This window comes from Micromys minutus (assembly GCF_963924665.1).
Source record: "Micromys minutus genome assembly, chromosome: 6".
Lineage (NCBI taxonomy): Eukaryota > Metazoa > Chordata > Mammalia > Rodentia > Muridae > Micromys > Micromys minutus.
This window is the reverse complement of record NC_137975.1, coordinates 73119898-73144865: the sequence shown is the minus strand read 5'-3', so window position 1 is coordinate 73144865 and position 24968 is coordinate 73119898. Positions and strand designations below refer to the sequence as shown.

Here is a 24968-nt window from a genome sequence, read left to right as displayed (position 1 = left end):
GAGCACAAGTGCCAGCCCAAGCTGCTATACCCAGCAAAACTATCGATCACCATAGATGGAGAGACAAAGATATTCTAAGACAAAACTAAATTTACACAATAAGTGACACAAACCCAGCACTACAATGAATTATAGGTGGAAAAGCCAATACAATAAGGGGAACTACATCCTAGTAAAAACAAGATAACTCCTAAGCAAGAAAACCAAAAGAAAGCAAAAGAGACACAGACACAACTCAACCTACAAAAGCAATAATAGCAGGAAACAGAAACCACTATTCCATGATATCTATTAACATAAATGGACTCAACTATCCAATAAAGAGACATAGGCTATCAGACTGGATAAACAAAATCCAGCATTTTGCTGCATACAGGAAATTCATCTCAGAGACAAAGACAGACACTATCTCAGAGTAAAAGGTTGGGAAAAAACTTCCAAACAAACAGCCCAAGAAGCAAGATTGAGTGTCTATTCTATTATCGAATAAAGTAAATTTCCAACCATAAGTTATAAAAAAAAGGTAAGGAAGGACACTTTTTACTCATTACCGGGGAAATCTGTCAGGAGGAACGCTCAATCCTTAACGTATATGCTCCATTTACAAAAGCTCCCACATTCATAAAAGAAGCCCTGGCTGAGCAACTGGTGAGTGGGAGACCTGGGCTGCCAGGGAGCAGAGAGATCTCTGCGTAGTGCACACAGAAAGTGCACCTCCTCCCTTGTCCTGCCTTGCCCTGCCCAATCCTGCGACCAGGAACAGAAATTTGGAACTTCTGTTTCCACCCGGTGGCGACTTCAGGACGCAGAGCGGAGCCTGGCCCATCTGCCACCCAGATCAGCGGCTCGTAGAGGCTGAGCAACTGGTGGGTGGGAGACCTGGGCTGCCAGGGAGCAGAGAGATCTCTGCAGAGTGCACACGGAAAGTGCACCCCCTCCCTTGCTCTGACCTGCCCTGCCCGATCCAGCAACCAGGAACAGAAATTTTGAACTTCTGTTTCCACCCTGTGGCGTCTTCAGGACTCAGAGCGGAGCCTGGCCCTTCTGCCACCCGGATTGGCGGCTCGTAGAGGCTGAGCAACTGCGACCAGGAACAGAAATTTCGTACTTCTGTTTCCACCCCGTGATGACTTCAGGATGCAGAGTGGAGCCAGGCCCATCTGCCACCCGGATTGGCAGCTTGTAAAGGCTGAACAACTGTTGAGTGGGAGACCTATGCTGCTGTGGAGCAGAGGGATCTCTGCTGAGTGCACACGGAAAGTGCACCCCCTGCCTTGACCTGCCCTGTCCTGCCCGATCCAGTGAACTGGAAAAGAACTTAGGAACTTCTGTTTCCACCCAGAGGTGACTTCAGGACACAGAGCGGACCCTGGACCATCTGCCACCTGGAACAGCGGCTCGAAGAGGCTGAGCAACTGGTGGGTGGGAGACCTGGGATGCCGGGGAGCAGAGAGATCTCTGCAGAGTGCACATGGAAAGTGCACCCCCTGCCTTGCCCTGCCCTGCCCTGTCTGATCCAGCGACCAAGAATAGAACTTTGGAACTTCTGTTCCCACCCGGCGGCTCTGAGGCATATAACAGGGCTAGGCCGATCTGACACCTGGACCAGTGGAGATCCAGGGACACAGACTAGATACAAGGGAAAGGCAAGAACATATCACTGACAACAAAATGGCAAGAGGAAAGCAAAAGAGTATATCCCAAGGAAACCAAGACAACCTGGCAACCCAGAACCCAGCTCTCCCATAACAGAAAACATCGGAATTCCAAACACTCCAGAAAATAAAGACACAGGCCTAAAATCATACCTCAAGATGCTGATAGAGATACTTAAACAAGAACGGGAGGAAAAGCAAAAAGATTCAGAAGCTTTTAAAGAGGAAACAAGAAAAAAACTCAAAGACCTCAAAGAACTAGAGGAAAACAGAATCAAAGAGATGAAGGAATGGAAGTGGGAATTTAAAACGGAAATTGACACAATAAAGAAAACAAAAAAGAGATAACCCTAGAGGTAGAACACCTAAAAAATAAATCAGGAATCACAGAAGCAAGGATTTCAAATAGATTACAAGAGATGGAAGAGAGAATCTCAGGGGCAGAAGACAACATTGTAAACATAGACAAAACAGCCAGAGAAGATTTAAAAAACAAAAAGCTCCTAACCCAAAATGTCCAGGAAATCCAAGACACAATGAGAAGACAGAACCTAAGGATAATAGAAATAGAAAAGGGAGAAGAGTATCAACTAAGAGGCACAGTAAATATCTTCAACATAATCGTAGAAAAAAACTTCCCTACCCTCAAGAATGAGATGACCATGAGAATAAAAGAAGCCTTCAGAACTCCAAATAGGTTGGATCAGAAAAGAAATACTTCCCGACACATAATAGTAAAAACATCAAGTGCCCAAAGCAAAGAAAGAATACTAAAAGCAGTAAGGGAAAAAGGTCAGGTAACATATAAAGGCAGGCCAATCAGACTCACACCCGATTTCTAAACAGAGACTATGAAAGCTAGAAGAGCCTGGACAGACATCGTGCACACCCTGAGAGAGCACAAGTGCCAGCCCAAGCTGCTATACCCAGCAAAACTATCAATCACCATCGAAGAAGAGATGAAGATATTTAAAGACAAATCAAAATTTACACTATATCTGAGCAAAAACCCAGCACTACAACAAATTATAGGTGGAAAACCCAATACAATGAAGGAAAATACAGCCTAGTAAAAACAAGAAAACTCCTAAACAAAAAAACTAAAATAAGAAAAAAACATAGACACAACTCAAACCAAAAAAGCAATAATGGCAGGAAACAGAAACAACTATTTTTTGATATCTATTAACATAAATGGACTCAACTCACCAATAAAGAGACATAGGCTATCTGACTGGATACATAAACAAAATCCAGCATTTGCTGCATACAGGAAACTCATCTCAGAGACAGAGACAGACACTATCTCAGAGTAAATGGGTGGGGAAAAAACATCCAAGCAAACAGCTCCAAAAAGCAAGCTGGTGTGGCTATTCTAATATCGAATAAAGTAAATTTCCAACCAAAAGTTAACAAAAAAGATAAGGAAGTACACTTTTTACTCATTACCGGGGAAATCTGTCAGGAGGAACTCTCAATCCTTAACATATATGCTCCAAATAAAAAACTACCCACATTCATAAAATAAACCCTATTAAAGCTCAAAAAATACATTTCACCCCACACAATAATGGTGGGAGACTTTAATACCCCACTCTCACCAACGGACAGATCATGGAAACAGAAACTGAACAAGAACACTGCAAAACTTGCAGAGACTTTGAACCAACTAGAATTAATAGATATATACAGAACATATCATCCTAAAGTAAAAGAATACACCTTCTTCTCAGCACCCCATGGCACCTTCTTGAAAACTGACCACATAATTGGACACAGAACGAGCCTCAATCGATATAAGAAGATTGAAATACTCCCATGCATTCTCTCAGATCACCATGGTCTACCGCTGGTCTTTAACAACAACAAAGACAATAAAAAGCCCACATACACATGGAAACTAAACAACGCTCTGTTGAACGATAGCAGGGTCAAAGAAGAAATAAAGAAAGAAATTAAGGATTTTCTAGAATTCAATGAAAAAAAAACACAACATACCCAAACCTATGGGATGCAATGAAAGCAGTATTGAGAGGAAAACTCATAGCCCTAAGTGCTTCCGAAAAGGAACTAGAGAGAGCTTACATCAGCAACCTGACAGAACAGCTAAAAGCCCTAGAACAAAAGGAAGCAGATATACCCAAAAAGAGTAGATGGCAAGAAATAATCAAAATTAGGGCAGAAATAGACCAAATAGAAACAAAAAGAACCATTGAAAAAATCAAAAAAACCAAGATTGGTTCTTTGAGAAAATCAACAAGATTGATAAACCCCTAGCCAGACTAACTAGAGGGCAAAGAGAGAGTATCCAAATTAACAAAATCAGAAAGGAAAGTGGCAACATACCAACTGAAACTGAGGAAATTCAAGAAATCATCAGATCCTACTACAAAAACTTATACTCTACAAAATTGGAAAATCTGGAGGAAATGGACGAATTCCTAGACAGATACAAGATCCTAAAGTTAAACCAGGACCAAGTAAACCATCTAAATAACCCTATAACACCTAAAGAAATGGAAGAAGTCATCAAAAGCCTCCCAACCAAAAAAAGCCCAGGTCCAGACGGGTTCAGTGCAGAATTTTATCAGACATTTATTGTGGATATAACACCAATATTCTCCAAACTATTCCAAAAGATAGAATCAGATGAAATATTACCCAACTCATTTTTTGAGGCTACAATAACCCTCGTTCTTAAACCACACAAAGACCCTACAAGGAAAGAGAACTTTAGACCAATCTCACTTATGAACATTGATGCAAAAATACTCAACAAAATCCTTGCAAACCGAATCCAAGAACACATCAAAACGATCATTCATCATGACCAAGTAGGCTTCATCCCTGGGATGCAGGGATGGTTTAACATAAGGAAATTCATCAACGTAATCCACCATATAAACAAACTCAAAGATGAAAATCACATGGTCATCTCACTAGATGCTGAGAAAGCATTTGACAAAATCCAACACCCCTTCATGTTAAAAGTCCTGGAAAGAACAGGAATCCAAGGTCCATACCTAAACATAATAAAAGCAATATACAGCAAACCAACAGCAAACATCAAACTTAACGGTGGGAAACTTGAAGCAATCCCACTAAAATCAGGGACTCGACAAGGCTGCCCACTCTCCCACTACCTATTCAACATAGTACTGGAAGTCCTGGCTGGAGCAATTAGACAGAAAAAGGAGATCAAGGGGATACAAATCGGAAAGGAAGAGATAAAAACATCACTCTTTGCCGATGACATGATAGTGTACTTGAGTGACCCCAAAAATTCCACCAGAGAACTCCTACAGCTGATAAACAAGTTCAGCAAAGTGGCTGGATACAAAATTAACTCAAACAAATCAGTAGCCTTCCTATACTCAAAGGACAAACATGTGGAGAAAGAAATTAGGGGAAAGACACCCTTCACAATCATCACAAAAACTATGAAATACCTTGGTGTGACTCTAACTAAGCAAGTGAAGGACCTGTACGACAAGAACTTCAAACATCTAAAGAAGGAAATTGAGGAGGATCTCAGAAAATGGAAGGATCTCCCATGCTCATGGATTGGAAAAATCAACATCTTAAAAATGGCCATCCTACCAAAAGCCATATACAGATTCTATGCAATCCCCATCAAAATTACAACCCAGTTCTTCATGGAATTGGAAAGATCAATGTGCAATTTAATATGGAATAACAAAAGACCTAGAATTGCGAAATCCAACCTCAACAAAAAAAAAAAAAAAAAAAAAAACATCTGCGGGAATCACTATCCCTGACCTCAAGCTATATTACAAGGCAATTGTGCTGAAAACTGCATGGTACTGGTACAGAAATAGGCATGTGTATCAGTGGCATAAAATAGAAAATCCAGAAATGAGCGCTCATGTATAAGGTCACCTGATTTTTGACAAAGGAGACGTAAACATTCAATGGAAAAAGGACAGCCTATTCAACAAATGGTGCTGGTTCAACTGGCACTCAGCATGCAAAAGAATGAAAATAGACCCTTTCTTATCTCCTTGTACAAAGCTCAAGTGCAAGTGGATCAAAGATCTCCACATTAAACCAGATACACTGAAACTATTAGATGAGAAAGTAGGGAAAACCTTAGAACACAAAGCACAGGAGAAAATTTCCTGAACAAAACACCAATGGCTCAAGCTCTAAAGTCAAAGATTAACAAATGGGACTTAATGAGATTGCAAAGTTTCTGTAAGGCTAAGGACATCGTCAAGGAAACAAAAAGGCAACCAACAGAATGAAAACAGATCTTTACCAACATTACATCAGATAGAGGCCTAATATCCAAGGTATACAAGGAACTCAAAAAGCTAGACACCAGAGAATCAAATAACCCTATTAAAAATGGGGGTACAGAGCTAAACAAAATATTTTCAGTTGAAGAACACCGAATGGCCGAGAAACATCTGATGAAGTGCTCAACATCCTTAGCCATCAGGGAAATGCATATCAAAACAACCCTGAGATTCCACCTCACACCAGTCAGATTGGCCAAGATCCAAAACTCAGATGACAGCAGATGCTGGCGAGGCTGCGGAGAAAGAGGAACACTTCTCCACTGTTGGTGGGGTTGCAAGCTAATACAACCATTCTGGAAATCTGTCTGGCGATACCTCAGAAAATTGGATATAGTACTACTTGAAGACCCAGCTATTCCACTTCTGGGCATATACCCCAGAGACACTTTAATACACAACAAAGATATATGCACCACAATGTTTTTAGCGGCTCTATTTATAGTAGCCAGAAGCTGGAAGGAACCCAGATGTTCTTCAGAAGACGAATGGATACAAAAATTGTGGTACATATACACAATGGAATACTACTCAGCCACCAGAAACAATGACTTAACCAAATTCTTAAGAAAATGGCTGCATCTAGAGAAGATCATTCTGAGTGAGATAACCCAGTCACAAAAGAAGAGACATAATATGCAGTCACTGATAGTGGGATGCTAACCCCAGAGGCTTGCACTCCCCCAGAAACAACTCACAGACTGTATGAAGTCCAAGAAATAAAGAAAAAAAATACATATATTTACAAAACAAGAAGACTTTGACTATTTCCATGTTGCATTTTGTTTTGCATGTACTTTAAGCTTATTGTAACTATTAGGTTTTCACTGCATACTGTCAAGCCCTTGAAAAAAATCAAGTACTGACTAAAAAATATATTCACATGGTTTTATGTAAAAAATATTTTAATGTCTGAAAAAACAGTACTGACAAAAATGTATAATTTTAAGCAAAAAAATGTTTAAAATCTTTTCATTTATCTTAGTTTTGCAAAATAAAGTCGTTTAAAAAAAAAGAAAAAGGAAAATTGTAAACGTGTGCTACTCTGCAGTCAACATCCAGATTTTTTTCAATTGAGAGAAAATATAATCTTTATTTATTTTTTTATGCTAGAGTGTATACATATCTTGCAAACACTAGAATCTTCCCTAGGATTGTTCCCAGGTTCAATAAGAGAATAGAGGGTTATTGTTCTAAGGAAACAAAACTGCCAAAATCTCCAAGTGGTAAGAGAAAAAAAATTACATACATCGTATGATGAAAACATTTTAATAGAAGGAATAGAGATTGATTCTGCCCTATGTTTTGGGGTAAATTAAAATTTTATATTCATATTTGTATTTATCGTTCAGAATGTGATGGGCCAACTGGATCAATGGAGGATAAATTTTTCCACTTAAACTGAGGATGAAGTCAGTAAAGGCTTTTCCTTCATTTACATCATGCATTGGCTATTGGGAGTGCTTCTGGGTCAGAAGGCTATGGCACTTTAGGACAGAATTCGAGGTAAAGAAGGAAGGCTCATTTGCTTTGGAGATATCAATCTAGAAAGGAAGGAGTAAAAGTGTTGCTCTTGGCAGACTATGGCCTATATTGTGTACAGGTGTAGCAAAGACATCTTGTATTCTCAGGTGTGTGATTGGGATATGCTCAGAATGTTCACAGTAGAGAGTTAGATGTAACTTATCAGGTCCTCCATAGAAAAAAAGATTTGAGAAAGAGAACAAATCTCTTTCTGTATCAGAAGCAGATCTCTATTCTGATTCATGCAGTTTGGAGATGTAAAGAGGGAACCAGCAATATTGGGAACTCTAGACATATAAGGTTGGTTGTTGTTCATTTGTCATTTCATATGTTTCTATCATATAATGAAAAGGGAATTAATCCAGAGGCAACTCTTGAAGCAAACAAATGTAGTAATTAAGAAGGGAGAGGGAAAGTCATCCTTTAGAGACTGAGGTTCCATAGAGGGCTTCATTCTCCCTGACATGGTGATGTCTTAATTTCTTGAGGATAATTTATGGTGGCAGTGCTCTGCAAACACCTAAGGTACAAATGTGACCTAAAAAGGATCATTTGCATGAAGGACCAGAGCCTTTCTGCCCCTGATCACTGTGGTGAGTAGACCATCAGTTTTTTTTTTTTTCACTCATATGTGCATGCAACACTTAAAGACACACATCCTCCTCTCTTTGGCTAATCTAATGTGTAGAGGAAAGATGCTGAGTCTGATCACATCCACTCTTCTGACATTTAAGAATCAGAGTAACTGGGGCCAGTTGCAGGAGACCTGAACTGAGGAAGCACAGGTAGTCAATCCTGTGTTTAGGGTCTGCAGTCATGAGAGCATGTTGGGGTAAATCTTTGTCTGATGCTCCCTCTTTTCTTCCACTAACTAGAAGTAAATAGAAGCATTTCAATTTTCTGTGAAAAATATTGTCTCTAGCCTCAAAGTCCCCTTGCCTTATAAAACTGTCTGTATTGTAACTAATCCACCCAATTCACCTTTTTAAAAATTTTCTACATTTTCAGTGCCAGCAAAATTTATCTGTTAGTTTTGCATGGTGCTGTTTTATTTGTATGGTTCGTTTGTGAATCCATCCTTAAACTCTGCATTCTGGTTTGGGATGTTCTACTGAACTTGTAAGGCAGTATGATTATTGTATTCCCAGGTAGTAGTGAGCATAGCTAGATATACAAAAATGAAAAAAGAATGAGCTTGGCACGGTGGCACATCCAACCACTAGGGAAGTACATGCAGGTGGACTTCTGTGAGGTCAAGGCCAGTCTAGGAAGAACACGGGTGTCTCATAGCAACAATAAAGGGTTTAAATATATAATCATGAACTTGCCAGATTTTGAGTTGCTATAACCAAGGTGATTTCTGTTGCAGTAAATATTAAAAGGATGGTTGAACCTTTTGTTGACCCTCACGGTCTCACTCCATGGACGCCCCTCCAGTGTGGATCTGAGCACACACAATAGGTCCCCACACCAGTTGGCACTCCAGGCAACCTCTAAGAACTCAGGCGTGATTCAATCCACCACCCTTGTTGTTTCTGTCCCGGATGGATATGACCACTTCTGTATTTCCTTTCCTCCACTGCCCTGCACAAACATGACTCCAAAGCCCAGTAGCTTTTTATACAGGCTTATATACTAAATTCTCAATCCACAAACCCTCTGCACAATAAGATTATATCCAATGGACAAAGATACAGACTGTCATTCTATATGAGATAAAAGACCTATAGAATCCCTTAAAATATTCATACCTACCTAACACCAATTAAGTCAATCTGGATCAAGATCATCCTTGTAGAACTCCATCTTGATTTCCTCTCCCCATCTCCTTCTGCCTCCTGCCTCTACTTCTGCTCCCCAACCTTTTCCTGCCCAACTCTCTAATATCCAATCACATATTGACTTAACAGAAATCTAGAGATTTCATATGAGTATGATGAATAAAGGAACAATAACCTTATATTTTAATTTGAGAAAACTCAGTGTAATAGATTCACTTTCCTGCACCAGAAGAAATGGAAGCTACTATTGATGGACATTACCCATCTATCAAAATGCAAAGCTGCTCCTCTTTTTGATGCTGCTGCTATTTTTCTTTTGTTTTATGCATAACAGTCTTGTAACATTTTCATTCACACATCATTGTATTTTTCTTTCTTTGTTCCTACTATCATCTTTTTTGTCATTTCCTTCTTTTCCCTCACATTACTCCTCCGAGCAAATCTATTTTCAAACTACTTTTTAAAGACTGTCCAAAGCGTCTGTAACATTTGGGTGCAGATTACTCATTTTAGTCAGAGAAAAAGAGACACCATTTATTACATGTCCAGAATATGATCGTTAAAATTAGTGGACAGGATCAGAGGACTGGAAAGAACTATGTAGTCACAGACAAACAAAGAGACAGACAGACAGGCAGGCAGGCAGGCAGGCAGGTAGGCAGACAAAATAATGTTGGATAGAATTGACAAGTCTGTCAAGACACTAAGAGCCACTGAGTGTTGACACCTTTACTAATTCTAATCATTGATCAATACTTGGTTTTTATTGCAGCCTTGTTTATTTACACTGCTGTGCTTGTCACAAAGGCTGCAGCCTGTTTCATTATGTACTGGGAATCCACGCAGTGTTCTGCTCTTTAGGATGCAATGGCTCAGGTTCAGATGTCCCAATTTGTCAGAAGCATAAAGGTTAATAACTGATATTCCTAGAAGACTCAGGCCACCTGCTAAGTACATGAGTCTAAGCCTCATCTATGCAATTCTCATGGTCAGAGACCTTCAGGACAGGGACATACAGCAATCTTTTTGGTGTCTTCAGGGAAAGGGTGGATTTGGTGACAAGGTCTTCCAGTATTTTGTGTGTCTTGGAGCTAACTTTGTAGACCAGACTGGCCTTTCACTCACAGAGATTCACATGCCTCTGACTCCTGAATACTGGGATTGAAGGCTTGTACCACCACTGACCACCTTGCAATTTTTAATATTTAGTGTAAAGGAAAGGCAGAAGTGTGTAAAATTACATTTCTAAAGTAGAAAGCATTGTACAATTCTAAAAGTTTGAGTCAAACATACTGATCTTTTTGTTTCTAGAAAGTGCGCGTAATTTCACATGAATTCTTGGTTAGGGAGACTGAAGCTCTAAAATTAGAGGAGTCTGATTCTATCTCAGCCTGAACTGACTACAGCCTGCACAGCTCACAGCCTGTTGGAAAAGGCAGGGATAAAACAGCTACAAATGCAAATGACTTGTGCCTACAGACACCAAATCTTTCTTTCTTCCTCCTTTTCTGTCTGTCTGTCTCTCTCTCTCTCTCTCTCATGTACAGTTTTCTGGGGATCACTAATTTAAATATTTTTATATACCACATGTTTAATTAATCTTCTTTCTGCATAATTAACTTCGTCTCCTCTAGAACTGCTCCAGACTCCCGGAGACATCCCAAGGCCACTCACTGGGACTCAAGTGCGCTCCTGAACACTCTCTGAAAGCAGGATCCCAGTGTTCTTACAAAGCTCCTTTCCTGAGGGCAGCCTGCTAATCACGTGATTTTTTTAAAGACTTGTTCCAAGTGTTAAAACTAGAAACACTGCTCCTATTTGCTGACCAAGTTGCTGCTTCTTACAGAAAGTGTTCAGTTGGTTTGTCTGTGGGTTGATTGGATTGTTAATTCAGGATGGCAGTTTGCAGTTGCTGTGTGACATCATGACATCCAGAGCAGGAGTTTTCAGGTACCTTTGCTGCTGTTTTGTCCCTGCCTTTCCTAGAACAGCTACCAATAGAGTGGTGAGATTGTGGATGCAGCTGATCTCATCTGAGGCTGGGGTGGGATCTGACTCCTGTGGATGCTGTGTCCCGAGGTGCTTTCCCTGTGCTTTCCTTTGTACATATCCTGGTCCTCAGTTCCTACATCATGGTTTCTAACAGGGTTTCACTTTGTGTATGTGTGTGTGAAGTATATGGTGTGTGTATGTAGTTTCTGTACTTTATATGAGGCAACATTTCCTGCTTCTTACCAGAAGCTGGACTGGTTTATATTTAGATCGTTTCCTTTACCCCATTGACCAACAGCTTGGTTTTTTTTTTTTTTTTTTTTTTTTTGCTTCTGGGGCAGGCTGTTTGGTTTCTTTTTTTTTAATTTACACCTTTATTTTACAAAACAAAGATAAATGTACATATTTTAAGCATTTTTTGCATAAAATTATACAATACATATTTGTCAGTACTTTTTTTTACAGATTTTAACATAATTTTTACATAAAACCATATTAATATATATTTTAGTCAGTACTTGATTTTTTTCAAGGTTTGATAGTATGCATTGAAAATTTAATAGTTACAATGAGCATAAAGTACATGTAAAACAAAATGTAACATGGAAATAGTAAAAATTTTTTTGTTGTGTAAAGATTTTTTTTGTTTTGTTTTGTTCTGTTTATTTCATGGATTTCATACAGTCTGTGAGTTATTACTGGGGGAGTGCAAACCTCTGGGGTTAGCATCCCACTATCAGTGACTGCATATTATGTCTGTTCTTTTGTGACTGGGTTATCTCACTCAGAATGATATTCTCTAGATGCAGCCATTTTCTTAAGAATTTGGTTAAGTCATTGTTTCTGGTGGCTGAGTAGTATTCCATTGTGTATATGTACCACAATTTTTGTATCCATTCATCTTCTGAAGGACATCTGGGTTACTTCCAGCTTCTGGCTATTATAAATAGAGCCCCTATAAACATTGTGGTGCATATATCTTTGTTTTGTATTAAAGTGTCTCTGGGGTATATGCCCAGAAGTGGAATAGCTGGGTCTTTAGGTATTATTATGTCCAATTTTCTGAGGTATCACCAGACTACTTTCCAGAGTGGTTGTATTAGTTTGCAACCCCAACAGTGTAGAAGTGTTCCTCTTTCTCCCCAGCCTCTCCAGCATCTGCTGTCATCTGAGTTTTGGATCTTGGCCAATCTGACTGATGTAAGGTGGAATCTCAGGGTTGTTTTGATTTGCATTTCCCTGATGGCTAAGGATGTCGAGCACTTCCTCAGAGATTTCTCAGCCATTTGATATTCCTCAACTGAGAATGTTTTGTTTAGCTCTGTACCCCATTTTTAATAGGGTTGTTTGATTCTCTGGTGTCTAGCTTTTTGAGTTCCTTGTATACCTTGGATATTAGGCCTCTATCTGATGTGGAGTTGGTAAAAATATTTACCCATTCTATTGGTTGCCTTTTTTGTTTTCTTGAAAATGTCCTTAGCCTTACAGAAACTTTGCAATCTCATTAAGTCCCATTTATTAATCTTTGACCTCAGAGCTTGAGCCATTGGTGTTTTGTTCAGAAAATTTTCTCCTGTGCCTATGTGTTCTAAGGTTTTCCCTACTTTCTCATCTAATAATTTCAGTGTATCTGGTTTAATGTGGAGATCTTTGATCCACTTACACTTTAGCTTTGTACAAGGAGATAAGAAAGGGTCTATTTTCATTCTTTTGCATGCTGAGTGCCAGGTGGACCAGCACCATTTGGTGAATAGCCTGTACTTTTTTCATTGAATGTTTACAGCTCCTTTGTAAAAAATCAGGTGACCATATATGTGAGGGCTCATTTCTGGATCTTCTATTCTATTCCATTGATCCACATGCCTATTTCTGTACCAGTACCATGCAGTTTTCAGCACAATTGCCTTGTAGTATAGCTTGAGGTCAGGGATAGTGATTCCCACAGATATTTTTTGTTGTTGAGGATGGATTTCGCAATTCTAGGTCTTTTGTTGTTCCATATGAAATTGCACATTGATCTTTCCAATTTCATGAAGAACTGGGTTGGAATTTTGATGGGGATTGCATTGAATCTGTATATGGCTTTTGGTAGGATGGCCATTTTTAAGATGTTGATTTTTCCAATCCATGAGCATGGGAGATCTTTCCATTTTCTGAGATCTTTCTCAATTTCCTTCTTTAGAGGTTTGAAGTACTTGTCATAAAGGTCCTTCACTTGCTTAGTTAGAGTCACACCAAGGTATTTCATAGTTTTTGTGACTATTGTGAAGGGTACCTTTTCCCTAATTTCTTTCTCCACATGTTTGTCCTTTGAGTACAGGAAGGCTACTGACTTGTTTGAGTTAATTTTATATCTAGCCACTTTGCTGAACTTGTTTATCAGCTGTAGGAGTTCTCTGGTGGAATTTTTGGGGTCACTTAAGTACACTATCATGTCATCTGCAAAGAGTGAGATTTTTATTTCTTCCTTTCCAGTTTGTATCCCCTTGATCTCCTTTTTCTGTCTAATTGCTCTGGCCAGGACTTCCAGTACTATGTTGAATAGGTAGGGGGAGAGTGGGTAGCCTTGTCCCTGATTTTAGTGGGATTGCTTCAAGTTTCCCACCGTTAATTTTGATGTTTGCTGTTGGTTTGCTGTATATTGCTTTTATTATGTTTAAGTATGGACCTTGGATTCCTGTTCTTTCCAGGACTTTTAACATGAAGGGGTGTTGAATTTTTTCAAATGCTTTCTCAGCCTCTAGTTAGATGACCATGTGATTTTGATCTTTGAGTTTGTTTATATGGTGTATTATGTTGATGGATTTCCTTATATTAAACCATCCCCACATCCCAGGGATTAAGCCTAATTGGTCATGATGAATTATCATTTTGATATGTTCTTGGATTCGGTTTGCAAGGATATTGTTGAGTATTTATGCATCAATGTTCATAACTGAGATTGGTCTGAAGTTCTCTTTCCTGCTAGGGTCTTTGTGTGGTTTAGGAACGAGGGATATAGTAGCATCAAAAAATGAGTTAGGTAGTATTCCATCTGATTCTATCTTGTGGAATAGTTTCGAGAGTATTTGTGTTATATCTGCAATAAATGTCTGATAACATTCTGCACTGAACCAGTCTGGACCTGGGCTTTTTTTGGCTGGGAGGCTTTTGATGACTTCTTCTATTTCTTTAGGTGTTATAGGGTTATTTAGATGGTTTACTTGTTCCTGGTTTAACTTTAGGATCCTGTATCTGTCTAGGAATTGGTCCATTTCCTCCAGATTTTCCAATTTTGTGGAGTATAAGTTTTTGTACTAGGATCTGATGAATTCTTGAATTTCCTCAGTTTCAGTTGTTATGTCTCCACTTTCCTTTCTGATTTTGTTAATTTGTATATACTCTCTCTTTGCCCTCTAGTTAGTCTGGCTGGGGATTTATCAATCCTGTTGATTTCCTCAAAGAACCAACTCTTGGTGTTGTTTTTTTTCAATGGTTCTTTTTGTGTCTATTTGGTCTATTTCTGCCCTAATTTTGATTTTTTTCTTGCCATCTACTTTGCTTGGGTATATCTGCTTCCTTTTGTTCTAGGGCTTTTAGCTGTGCTGTCAGGTTGCTGATGTGAGCTCTCTCCAGTTTCTTTTTGGAAGCACTTAGGGCTATGAGTTTTCCTCTCAGTGCTGCTTTTATTGTATCCCATAGGTTTGGGTATGTTGTGTTTTCGTTTTCGTTGAATTCTAGAAAATCCTTAATTTCTTTCTTTATTTCTTCTTTACCCTGCTATTGTTTAACAGAGCGTTGTTTAGTTTCCATGTGTATGTGGGCTTTTTGTTGTCTTTATTGTTGTTAAAGACCATCCATAGGCCACGGTGATCTGAGAGGATGCATGGGAGTATTTCAAACTTCTTATATCAATTGAGGCTCGTTCTGTGTCCTATTATGTGGTCAATTTTCGAGAAGTTGCCATGGGGTGCTGAGAAGAAGGTGTATTCTTTTACTTTAGGATGATATGCTCTGTATATATCTATTAATTCTAGTTGGTTCAAGGTCTCTGCTAGTTTTACAGTGTATTTGTTCAGTTTCTGTTTCCATGATCTGTCCATTGGTGAGAGTGGGGTATTAAAGTCTCCCACTATTACTGTGTGTCGGGGAATGTATTTTTTGAGCTTTAGTATGGTTTCTTTTATGAATGTGGGTGTTTTTTTATTTGGAGCATATATGTTAAGGATTGAGAGTTCCTCCTGACAGATTTCCTCGGTAATGAGTAAAAAGTGCCCTTCCTTATCTTTTTTGATAACTTTTGGTTGGAAATTTACTGTATTCGATATTAGAATAGCCACTCCAGCTTGCTTCTTGGGGCTGTTTGCTTGGAAGTTTTTTTCCCACCCTTTTACTCTGAGATAGTGTGTGTCTTTGTCTCTGAGATGAGTTTCCTGTATGCAGCAAAAGGCTGGATTTTGTTTATGTATCCAGTCTGATAGCCTATGTCTCTTTATTGGTGAGTTGAGTCCATTTATGTTAATAGATATCAAGGAATAGTTGTTTCTCTTTCCTGCTATTATTGCTTTTGTGGATTGAATTGTGTCTGTGTCTTTTTCTTCTTTTGGTTTTCTTTTTTAGTTTTCTTGTTTTTACTAGGTTGTATTTTCCCTCATTGTATTAGGTTTTCCACCTATAATTCGTTGTAGTGCTGGGTTTGTGGTCAGATATTGTGTTAATTTTGATTTGTCTTGAAACATCTTCATCTCTCCATCTATGGTGATTGATAGTTTTGCTGGGTATATCAGCTTGGGTTGGCACTTGTGCTCCCTTAGGGTCTGGGTGATGTCTGTCCAGGCTCTTCTAGCTTTCATAGTCTCTTTTGAGAAATCGGGTGTGATTCTGATTAACCTGCCTTTATATGTTACCTGACCTTTTTCCCTTACTGCTTTTAGTATTCTTTCTTTGCTTTGGGCACTTGGTGTATTGACTATTATGTGTCGGGAGGTATTTCTTTTCTGGTCCAAACTATTTGGAGTTCTGAAGGCTTCTTTTATGCTCGTGGTCATCTCATTCTTGAGGGTAGGGAAGTTTTCTTCTACGATTTTGTTGAAGATATTTACTGTGCCTCTTAGTTGATACTCTTCTCCCTACTCTTTTCCTATTATCCTTAGGTTCGGTCTTCTCATTGTGTCTTGGATTTTCTGGACATTTTGGTTTAAGACCTTTTTGTTTTTTGCATCTTCTCTGGCTGTTTTGTCTATGTTTGCAATGTTGTCTTCTGCCCCCGAGATTCTCTCTTCCATCTCTTGTAATCTATTGGAAATACTTGCTTCTGTGACTCCTGATTTCTTTTTTTGGTGTTCTACCTCTAGGGTTATCTCTTTTAGTGTTTTCTTTATTGTGTCAATTTCCGTTTTAAATTCCCTCTTCCATTCCTTCATCTCTTTGGTTCTTTTTCTCTATTTCTTTGAGTTCTTTGAGTGTTTTTCTTGTTTCCTCTTTTAAAGCTTCTGATTCTTTTTGCTTTTCCTCCCGTTCTTGTTTTAGTATCTCTATCAGCATTTTGAGGTAAGATTCAGGTCCGCCTCTTCTTTTTCTGGAGTGTTTGGCATTCCAATGTTTGCTGTTATGGGAGAGCTGGGTTCTGGTGTTGCGAGGTTGTCTTGGTTTCCTTGTGATATACTCTTTTGCTTTCCTCTTGCCATTTTGTTGTCAGTGATATGTTCTCGCCTTTCCCTTGTATCTGGGTGTGTCCATGGATCTCCACTGGTCCAGGTGTCAGATGGGCCGAGCCCTGTACTATGCCTCAGAATCACCACATGGGAACAGAAGTTCGAAAGTTCTGTTCCTGGTCCCTGGATTAGGCAGGTCGGAGGGTGAGCTTTCCGTGTGCTCTCTGCAGAGATCTCTCTGCTCCCTGGCTGCCTAGATGTCCTACTCACCAGTTTTTCAACCTTTAGGAGTTGCCGGTTTGAGTGGCAGATGGGCCGGGCTCTGTTCTGCGCCCTGAAGTCCCCACCGGGTGGAAACAGAAGTTCCAAAGTTCTGTTTCTGGTCCCTTGATCAGGCAGGTTGGAGGGTGCGCTTTCTGTGCACACTCCGCAGAGATCTCTCTGCTCCCTGGCTACCTAGATCTCCTACTCACCAGTTTTTCAACCTTTGGGAGCTGCCAGTCCGAGTACAGCTTGTTTTATGTCAAGATCTTGGACTTATTGCAAGTGTAATCTGAAATTAGGTTTTGTGATACTTCTGGCTTTGCTCACTATGCTCCCTGATGTTTGCCTGTGCTTTGGGGGGTGTTGTTTGTTTGTTTTTTATTTGTTTTTGTATCTACATATGAATTTAGAATATTTTTTCTAACTCTGTTATATATTTTAATAACTCTGTTTTTATTCATGTTATAAATACTAGACTGGTCTCCACAAGCTTCTGGCCTCAGCTCCCTGAGAGCTAGAATTGTAGGTGACCCTCTCACACCTGACTAATGCTTTGGTGTCTTGACACGGAGCACAGTGGATACAGAGAGCGACTCCTGCAGTGACACTGTGAACTTTGGGAGAACTTTCTGACTGCTGAGGTTCCACCATAGAGGTCCTCTACCTCTGAGATTATGTTGACTTAGTTTGGCCATCTGGATCTAAGGTTCACATGACTTGCTGTTCTTCCTAAAACCAGGAGGAATGATTTGTAAAGGACATGCATATATTCAATACTGAGCTTGAAACAAATAGTGATAAAGAAGAAATTGTGCCTCACATCTCCATATTTTTGTCCTCAGGGGTTGAGAAGAACTCTGATATGACACACATTGTTACTGTAAGACACTGGGTTGCAAATTTCCTCCCACACCTACTGTGTGTGTGTGTATGTGTGTGTGTGTATGTATGTGTGTGTGTGTTTAGAGTGCACACTCCTCCTTTTTAAATTGTAGCAGGGTGCCTCACACTTGTAGGTTCTGCACTCTGAGGTTGAGAGAGGACTGCTTTAAGTTCAAAACCAATCTTTGAACAAATATTATTCACAATTCACAATAAGAATAGTCTTATTGTAAAAAAAAAAAAAAAAAAACAAAACAAAGGATCAAGTCTTTCTTGTAAAAATGAAGAACAGATCCAAAATTAGGGGAGAGGAGTGGGGAAGAGATTCAGAGAAAAAGCTAAGATATCAGCTTTCCACATTTCTTTCTTTAGCTGACTAGTTCTGGTTCCTTTATTTGTTTATTTGTTTTAGTTTAATGAAAATATTTTGAATGTTTTTGTTTTCTTTTCTTCTTAGCTGATACCATATAAAATAGATGTTGATTTCTGCATCCCAGTTATATATTCTGTGGGTTTCTGAATTCCTTCATTCCATATTTAAGAGTCTTCTGGTATTATGTTTATGGATATTTAAGCATAGGTTGTCATGTGCAAATAAAGGGATCTGTATTTCTTCACTTGTTTATTTTATTTTTGTGTCTTTCTCTTTGTTATTATGTAGCCAAGATACAAAGCTTTGGAAAAGAGAGGAAAAAGGTAGGACACTAAGGGTGGCAATGGGGAGAACATAAGGAATACATGTATGAAAATGACACAATACACCTGTTTTTCTGTATAGTTCATGTGTATTGATAATAACAAAACAAATTCATCTATGGATTTCTTTGGGGAATTCAGCTGGAACTAATGGGTCTTATCTAATAGGGTTTGTATTGTGACTGGATGTTGACCTACAAAAGACCAGTGAATATTTCTAAGTAGCAAAATTGCTACTGTTGTATCTACCTAAATGGTTTAGCCCTGTGTCTGAACACTCAATAGCATTAAGAGAAAATGAAATTTATAGATGAATATGTATATGTCAATGAAAACATATATTTACAAATTGGGCTGAAACTGGGGTAAAAGTTACTGTTAGTCTGGTCTGTCTTCAGATTCCCTTTCAGTGGTCCTAAATTTTACAGAAAGAATTGAAGAAAAGCAAGGAAGTATGCACACATGCATAGTAGCGACCCTCAGTTTCCAGAGCAAAGATAGTCTGTCTCCTGACACCAGGGCTCAGGGCGTTGGGGGTTGACCATATCCACTTTCAGTGTGATAGTTCCAATAGAAAGCTGAGCCTATTGAAAATAATGTTAAAAATCTTAATTTATGTTGCTCAATATACAATTTTAAAATCAGTGAAAATGTTGAAGCCTAAGCCCCTACAATGCAATAAAAAAGGAAAAACAGAACTTTTTCTAATTGACATCTAAAATGGTATACTTGGCAAGTAAGAGGTACTGTAGAAATCAAATTTGAAGGTGTTCAATAAGTTGAAACAACAAAACTGCCATGTGGAGCAGGCAGAAAGATTAACAAGAACACATGGTTTATGGAACTGGATTATAGGAATGTGATGGAATAAAACATAAAGCACTTAGAGAAATAATGATTGGGCCCCTAGTATTAGTGCAGCTGAGACAGGACAGATGAAATATCAATATTTGAACAAGTTGGCTCAATTTTTATAACTTAAATATAAAGCTAGAAAATTTAGATTTTTTTGAAAATAAGTCTTTATGATAGCATTTGAGTTTATATAACATATAACTCACAGAAAGTGCCACAGAAGAAACATATGTGTCAACAAATCTGAATAATAACATATATTATTACTATATCCTCCAGACAATTGAGGAAATTATGAAGATATTTTGCTGATATACATCATGAAAAGATGATTTCTTTCAAAGATGTTGGTGGGATCAAGTACTTCTGCCTCAAATCTAAGGATGGTTTTGGACCCTGTCAAGGGCACGGTCTTCCTCTGTCTCACTGGAATTGGCACCATTGGAAACAGCTTAGTTTTTGTGAGTTATATTCACATGTTCCAAAGCATTGAGAAGAAATCTACACACCTCATTCTTGCTCACTTGGCACTTACAAATATCATAATGCTTCTTTCGAAAGGGATTCCAAAGACAATAGAAGCCTTTAATTTTGGAAACTTCTTAAATGACTCCAGTTGTAAAGTTGTTGTCTACCTGGCAAGAGTGTCCCGGGGCCTCTCCATCTGCACTAGCAGTCTCCTCACAGTGGTCCAGGCTGTCATCATCAGTCCCAGAGACTCCATGTGGCAGAGACTCAAACTAAAGATCCCACAGCACATTTTTTCCTCATTGCTCTGCCTGTGGATACTCAATTCCTTGATCAGCATAAACTTACCATATTTCATTGAAAATATCGACAGCGTGAATATAACACAGGCTAAAAACAGTGGCAATTATTGCTATTTTGTGCCTACAAGCTGGATAACAAGATGGGTTTTTCTTACCCTCATGGTCCTGAGAGATGCAGTGTTTCAGGGTGCCATGGGCGGGGCCAGTGGCTACATGGTGTTTCTTCTCCACAAGCATCACCAGCAGGTCCTCTACCTTCAGAACTCCAAGCTTCTCTACAGAACTCCCCCTGAACTGAGAGCTGCTCAAAGTGTCCTCCTTCTGATACTGTGTTTTCTTTTTTTCTATTGGGTGGATTGCTTCATTTCTTTAATCTTTACTTTCTCCATAGAGAATTATTCTACAGTACTGTATGTTCCAGAGTTCCTAACCCTTGGTTATGCAGTTCTCAGCCCCTTCATGCTGATTCATAGAGATGGACATCTGACTAAATGTTGTCACACTCAGTAAGACAGATGAGACATTTATAAATGTCCATTGATCTTTTAGGCATGCAGATTAGAAAACTTAACAACTTCGTTTTGGTGCCATAATACAGGATTTACTAAGAGTATTTACATAAACGTGGATTTTTCCCTCACCAAATAGTGACAGTGCTTAGCTAGTGATGAAGCTGAGGAAAATTCAAAGCCTCAACTGTTTGTTTCTCCATCTTGCCATCCTTCATGAAATAGATAATACTCTCTTGTGTCTATAAAGGATCAGTCATGGTCACTTTTTCTGGTAGCAGAAATCATGGCAGCACAGCATCAATACACATTAGATGCAGTATATATTTATCACAGTGAATTCCATTGAATTATATAGGCCAACAGTTTCAATAAAAATAAATGCATTGCATTTACTTTTCAGAAACAACGTAAAAATTCTGCATAAATACTTTCATAGTCGCACCTTGACCTAAAAATTTCAGTTCTAGATTCCATCTTTTAAATATAATTGTTTATGTTTAGTTTGTTTCAGTCTTAGTTTGAGTGTTTGAGAGCATCTTTGTAAATAGCTCTGACTGGCTGGGGGTTTACTATCTGAACTGGTTTAGCTTAGCCTAAAAGCTCCTTCTGCCTTAACTTTTCAAAGTATATACATCAAGCAAAGAGAAAAAACCTTCAAAAGTTGCCATATTATTTTTTAAGAGCAGACATCTAGTAACAATTCTGCTTGTGGGTAAAGACAGCTAGGTATACGGACCCCTCTCAGATATTTCTCATTGCACTTATGGTGGGAAAAAAAAGTTCAATCTGTTACCATATGATACATAAGGTGTGCTTATAATGCACTTTGAAATCTCTGTGGACTAATTCTTTCTAAAGCACAGTAGAACAATATTTAAATGCATATTACCAAGAACACGATTCAAGGAAATAATCTGAAAGAATGGAAAGCCTACTTGATCACTTGAGAGAACCTAAGTTAATGGAAGCATGTGAAAATGAATTTCATACTTTCCTCATGATGTTTATTAGATTATTTATTAACCTAATCACATGGAATTTGTAAATAAACAAAATACTGACTTTGGAAATAACCTTTGTCTCTGTTTGAAGGATAGTTTTTGCCTAGAACAGCCTGTTGAACTTGAAGTGCCAATCTCTGTCTCTGAGACCTAGGAAAGGTTCTAGTACCCAACTAAATGATGATTTGATTTTGATTTTTTTTTAAATAGGTCCCAAGTCATCTATGGGTATAATGCATATTTTTGAGACTAAGATATTTTTTCAAATCCTGTGAAAGATTTGTGGTGCTTTTACTAATTTCACACATTTAAGAACAAATTGGAATTGATGGAGAGAGTCTTACTCTTCTTGTTTCTCTTCCTTTACTATATGTGTGTACTTGTGTCTTTTACTTCTCTATTGAGGAAGGATATATGTGTCTTCCTTTAATTTGGTTGTACAGTACATCAAAGTCTAACAGCATTCTGGTTTGTTTTCCTTATACAATTATATTTTGCTTAAATACAATGCTATCCTATATATCCTAGCTTCACAGATTTCCTATGGCAGACTTGTTTGAACAGCTTGTGTAGGGAGCAAGACAAGGAAAGCAGTTCCTGAATATGTCATTGGGAATTGATGCCAAAGGAAGGTATATTAATCCCTGAAATGCAATTAGGAATGATATAAAAGAGGGAAATCGTGAAGCATGATTTTATTGAGCATGAAAATTAAAAGACATCTAGATGAATAAACAAAAGCAAAAAGAAGAAACGCTGAAGGTTTAGGCAGACTTTGACTTCCTCAAATCAAAGCTGTTTTGTTTCCTGCTAAAATGTAGAATTAAGAACATGTAAATTGCACCAGGAGTAATATAACATAGTAGAAAGTAAAGAGAAGGAAGAATGTATGGCTTTGTCACATGCCGAGTATTGTAGGAGCTAGGAGGCAGAGGCTGGAAACACTAAGCAATTAGAACACAGTTCCAAGTCAAACACAAGTACTGAAGGGAATTCTAAATTGATTTGCCTGTGAATGCTCCTATACTTGGTTTCACCTGTAAACTTGACATGGCCCAGAGCCATCTAGGGGAAGGGAACCTCAATTAAAGAACTTACTAAGACAGATTGGCTTGTTCTAATAAGATTTCTAGTGTTGTGATAAAACCTCATGAGCCGCAGCAGAAGAATGGTTCTCTTGCTGGAGAATGGTTTTACTCTAGATTACACTGTCAACGTCACACTCCATGACTGTGGGAAGTAAGGGTAGGAATTTAAGGCAGAAACCTGGAGGCCGACCATGGAGGAAGGCTTCTTACTGGCTTATTCTCTAAGGTTTTCTCGGCTTAATTTCTCATACACTCCAAGACCACTTGCCTAGGAGTGACTTTGGTAGGGACACTTTCTGGTGAGTCCAGGCCTCACTTTATATAGCCTCTAGAGAGTCTAAGCGATGATGTCTTAGACATCTAGCTTGTCAGAAATTTTGTTGTAGAAATTCTTCTCAAGGCACCAGTACAGATAACCAGTACAAATTATTCAATAACTCCCCCATGTCTCCAAATGTACTGTCAGGCTTTCCATTGGAATGTCTCCTGGAAATTTTCAAATCTCTGAAGTTAACACCCAACTTGAGGGCATTAAAACTCTGAAATAAAGTCTGGACTCAGTACCCATTAGACAGTGGCTCCAAATGGCCACTTAATCCACACTAGATCCAATAATCTTTCAGGATATTCATACATACTGCCAGAGAGCAGTCTGGTAAATAGAAAGAGGTCCCTATGCCCAAGCATTTACCTATCTTTGTTCCAACCCCCTGCCTGTGTTCCTCTTGTAGCCTCACCCAACTTCTCTTAGCCAGGAAACACCCACCAGATGATGCTACAATCCTCAATCCAGGTAATGAACCATATCCTTTATGCCACAGCACTGTTCCCACATCTCCGAAAACCCAAACTGCTGCCTCCATTTCTTCCTCTCACCAGGCTACCCCAGAGCCTCCTTGATTGGCCTCTCCAGACCCCTTCGCTCCTCCTTTAAGGGAAGTTGCTAAGGTAGATGGCCTTGTCAGAATACATGTCACAGAATTCTTGTCAGAATTCTCTTGCCCTTTGTCAGCTGCCCTGACTCTAATGTTGCCATGACTCCATACGTTTTCTCTATCCTATTTTTTTTTGGCATGGTAAACTGTTTTAAGACATCTGGGACATGTTCTGTAGGAACTAAGCTCCCTAGACTGCAATAGAACCACAACCCCTCATCCCTCATCTCTGCCAAAATGCCCTGCAGTCTAAAACATGTCAGTCCTTTGTGGCACTCAGGTACATCAATACTAACCTGCCAGCTGGTCAGGAGTTTGCATGTTGGGACGCCTGTTCCCTGCCAATTCCAGTTGTAGATGTGATAGCTGCCCAGCATTAGAGGAAAGTTCAGGTTGTGCCACTCTTGGTTGCTGAGGGAATAGCCATAATGCTGGCATAGAAATTGCAGGGATATCTACTTCCATGACCCAATATAATGAGGTCACTTACGAGCTTGACAAGAGTTTTCAAAAAAAAATGTCTGAAACCATGCTTACTATACAGAATCAGACAGATTCTTTGGAAGCTGTGGTGCTTCAGAACCAACAGAGGCTGGACATCCTGACAGCTAAAGAAGGTGGCTTTTGCCTTTTCTTCCAAGAATAATACTGTTTCTATGACAACCAATCTGGGATAGTGAGAAATAAAATCCAGGAGCTACAATCAGAAATGCAGAATTTCAAAGAAGGTGAGACCTCAAATTTCTGGATTTTAAAACCCTATATGAAAATGGATACTCCTTTTCATAACACCTTTCTAGTTATCTTTCTGGTGTTAACATTTGCTTCTTACCTCATTGATTTTGTTCCTACATTCCTTCAACAACAGATACAAAAAATTTCTAACCAAACTGTTGGTCAGTTCCTGTTACAGGATTACCAGCCACTATCCACAGAGGAGCCTGATAAGAACATTTACCAAGTAGACTCTGATGGTGAAAGTCAACTATACCCTGAAACTGATGGTGCCCCAAAACAACAGGAAGCATCCTAAGAGACACTATGCCCCTGTTTTTCTTTCA

General features: G+C 38.9%; 1 protein-coding gene across 1 annotated transcript; it reads left to right on the top strand.

The window, feature by feature from the left end:
• Positions 1–19984: 19984 nt before the first annotated feature.
• Positions 19985–20881, top strand: LOC308421874 (vomeronasal type-1 receptor 4-like; the record flags this gene model as incomplete). Its single annotated transcript, XM_080918347.1, has 1 exon — positions 19985–20881. The coding sequence occupies one exon, from the start codon at positions 19985–19987 to the stop codon at positions 20879–20881; it is 897 nt and encodes a 298-aa protein (XP_080774473.1).
• Positions 20882–24968: the final 4087 nt, after the last annotated feature.